We start from the raw sequence: 2,907 nt of genomic DNA on the forward strand, positions 1-2,907 counted from the left end.
CCCCACCTGCACACCCTCAGCACTGCTCCAGAGCTTGAGAGGCGAGGGGATGGGACACTGAGCACCAACCACTTCAGAGAGAGAAGCTTTCCTGGGCAGGAGACACCTCCCATGGAGAGATCCAAGGCAAGATTTCTCCCACCTCTGGACTCAGGGCCAGCACTACTGCCAAAGTCCCCTCTCCACTCAGTGACACTTTCTGTTGACTAAGGGTATTTCAGCCTCTGCAAACCCCTCCTCTAAAGCCTGCAAGTTCAAGGTAGAGAGGAAGCAGGAGAGGACAGGCTGAGCCAGATCTTGTAGGTTTACTCATCTTGACAACCCCTGAAGGTTTCTGTTTGCCTTTGTAATGATGAATTATGGAGACAAGGTACGCTGAGGAAATGGGGTGGGGTAGGGGTGCCTCGCTGCAGTCACTTCCCTCCTTTTGGGGAAGAGAGGGCCCTGATACCTTCTCTTCCCCCTGCAGGCCACAGACAGAGGCCACCAGCTCCCAGGAGGAGAAAAACATGTATTTTGGTAAACAGAATTTGGGTAGGAAGAAGCCCTTAGCACACAGAGGATGATGTGCTCACATGACAACAAAAAGTCTCTCTCTGCCCAGTGTTCATTTTTTTCTTGGAGAAAAGTCTCAGCAAGAAAGGCATGAGCAGCACACACTGGTTGGGCAGAGGAGACATATTTTCGAAGGGGACAGTGCCGTGGGTAGTGGCGGGGGTGGCCTGAGAGGCCTGCCACCATTGGCGCATGTTGGCAGGGTCTGCCTCGGGACTGGGGGACCCTGAGTGGGAAGGCCCCCTTGCTGTCCCTGTTTGTGGCCCACCCACTCTTGTTAGAACAGCTGTGGCCATTAGGGGTGGCTTGGCAACCATCAGCCAGTCTCTCTCACCATTCTTCTCTGCTCTTCGTAGCAGAGGACCCTCTGGTGGCAGAGGTGTGGGCCTACTGGAGCCTGGAGTTCTCCTCTGCGCCAATGGGACCATGAGGCTCGGAGTCCACGATGGAATGCTAGTTTTTCCTCGAGACTCTGTCTCACAGCTGTCATAAGCACCTGAGCCTCAGCAGCTCTGTTGTCCATAAGTGATCTGCTTTTGCCTGGTTCCCAGCTACGGTCAAGGGCTGGTGCAGGTGTGCCTTTTTGTGGGGGATTTTTCTGTCCTTTGCCTTTCCTGGGGAGGATCCATTGCAGAAAGCACCTTCATCCCTTTTTTGAAGAGGTTTTCTGGAGGAACCTGTCCCTTGTGCTCATGCCAGGACTTGCTTCTTAAGGACTCTACTAATTTCTTATCTTGGGCAGTACTCAACCCACTGGTTTGTGAAGCCCTCAGTCCTGCCAACCCTTCTGTGTTCTCCTGGGTCAGGCTTCCTATTGTCCTACTTCTCATCAGTGGGGACAATGTTCTGGCTCTGGCTCTGGCTCTGGCTCTTACATTGGTCCTGCAATCCGAGGGACTCCTGCTGGCAGTTCCCTCCACTTGTTTTGAGATCATGCAGCACCTGGGAAGCCAACATGGACACTCGTTGGACACTCTCTGGGAACCAAAGAGAGATCCATGAGATGCCAAGATGTCTGCAGCAAGCATAGCATCAGAGTTGCAGTCTTTAAGAAGCACGTCGAAGGCATTGACTTGAAGGACTGTTCCCGTCCTGCAGTCTTCAAGGAGCACACCGGTGGCTCAGCCTTGAGGCCGGTTTCCTGAATTTAGGAAGCCTTGGAGCTCAAACTCACTGAGCTGTGCATCGAGGCATGGCTCTCCTGGAACTGGGGCAACCAGCTTCATAGGAGGTGACAATCTCTTGCTGTGCCCTGGGGACACCGATCCTCTCAGATCAACATTAATGGCTCGGGAACTGGCCAGAACACAGGGCTCCAAGGTGACTTCCTAAGCAGGGGCCTCCTTGGCCTCTCTGGCCTCTTGAGCCATTGAAGGTTGGGACTCTGTGTTGGGCTCCAATATTGTCATGCCTTGGAGGAAATTTTCTGAGGTCCAACCCACACTCTCCTCTGTTGGCTCACTCCTGGCCGCTGCTAAACTTGGACTTGGCTCCTGGCTGTCTTCCTCGGCATCTGTGGCAGTCTCCCTATGTTACTTTCTGCCCTCAGAGGTGTAAGGGATGGAAAAGGCAGCCTGCCCTCCTGTCAAGTCAGAGGGGCCACTGAGGGCCCATGACAATGAACAGCTGGGATCCTTCCTGGGGCACTCTGGATTTCCTCCCATGCAAGTGAAGGGACAGGGAGGGGACCTGCCGAGTGTGGGAAATAACGCTTCTGCTCTCACCTTCTCTCTTGGAAGGGAATGAAAAGGTTTTTCCAAGAACTTGGCAAAATTGGCATTCAGGAGGGCTCTTCAATCACAGATGGCTGAGCAGGTGCCAAGGGACTGTACGAGGGTCGAGTGTGGAGCCCTTGTCAAGTTAAAGGCTTTGATGGGCTTGAGGATCCTGAGAGGCAGGCCCCACCTGTGCCTCACTTGCAACTTTCTAATATGTGCTTCTAGCACCTGTTGAGTGCGTGAACTGAGAGGGGGAAGCTCAGGGCAGGTGTTCATGCACGGTTCCAGATCCTTATGAGATGCTGGATCTGTGGCTTCCCTGTGAATGACTTTCCAGGAAGGCTGGCAGCAAGCCTGGGAGGATGGCCATCCACAGAGACCTAACCCCCACTAACCTGCCCCACCATTCTGTCCAAATGGACTCTTGGGACATTTTAGCCTGGGTCACTTGTCAAGGGCCTCATCAAGTCTCTTCCTGACCCCTCACATCTCACCCCAGGCCCTTCCCTGGGAGGCTGGCTGAGCCAGAGCACAGGTGTTTTAGGCTCCTCCTCTCACTGAGCCCCCCATCCATGCCCAGGCTTGTCCTTGGTAGGATCCTTGCTGGACAGCTGGACCTCACCTTCTCTGCATC

General features: G+C 54.1%; 1 protein-coding gene across 1 annotated transcript; it reads right to left on the minus strand.

Moving 5' to 3' along the window:
• Window positions 1–871: 871 nt before the first annotated feature.
• LOC118502337 lies at window positions 872–2,576 on the minus strand. The gene is made up of 4 exons (XM_036034498.1): window positions 2,357–2,576; window positions 1,730–1,807; window positions 1,379–1,532; window positions 872–1,196 (listed from the first exon to the last, which is right to left on the minus strand). The coding sequence occupies exons 1-4, from the start codon at window positions 2,547–2,549 to the stop codon at window positions 872–874; spliced, it is 750 nt and encodes a 249-aa protein (XP_035890391.1). The 5' UTR covers window positions 2,550–2,576.
• Between the last annotated feature and the right edge of the window lie 331 nt (window positions 2,577–2,907).

The sequence above is a fragment of the Phyllostomus discolor genome, chromosome 8 (assembly GCF_004126475.2).
Source record: "Phyllostomus discolor isolate MPI-MPIP mPhyDis1 chromosome 8, mPhyDis1.pri.v3, whole genome shotgun sequence".
NCBI classification, from domain to species: Eukaryota; Metazoa; Chordata; class Mammalia; order Chiroptera; family Phyllostomidae; genus Phyllostomus; species Phyllostomus discolor.

Excerpts from the sequence above, each read along its gene's own strand:
- LOC118502337 (XM_036034498.1), bottom strand. The coding sequence starts at position 2,549 with ATGAACACCTGCCCTGAGCTTCCCCCTCTCAGTTCACGCACTCAACAG. Across the intron at positions 1,808-2,356 it reads TGGCACCTGCTCAGCCATCT|GGCACAGCAAGAGATTGTCA; the intron begins GTGATTGAAGAG and ends CGGTGTCCCCAG. Across the intron at positions 1,197-1,378 it reads ATTGTCCCCACTGATGAGAA|GTGCTTTCTGCAATGGATCC; the intron begins GTAGGACAATAG and ends AAAGGGATGAAG.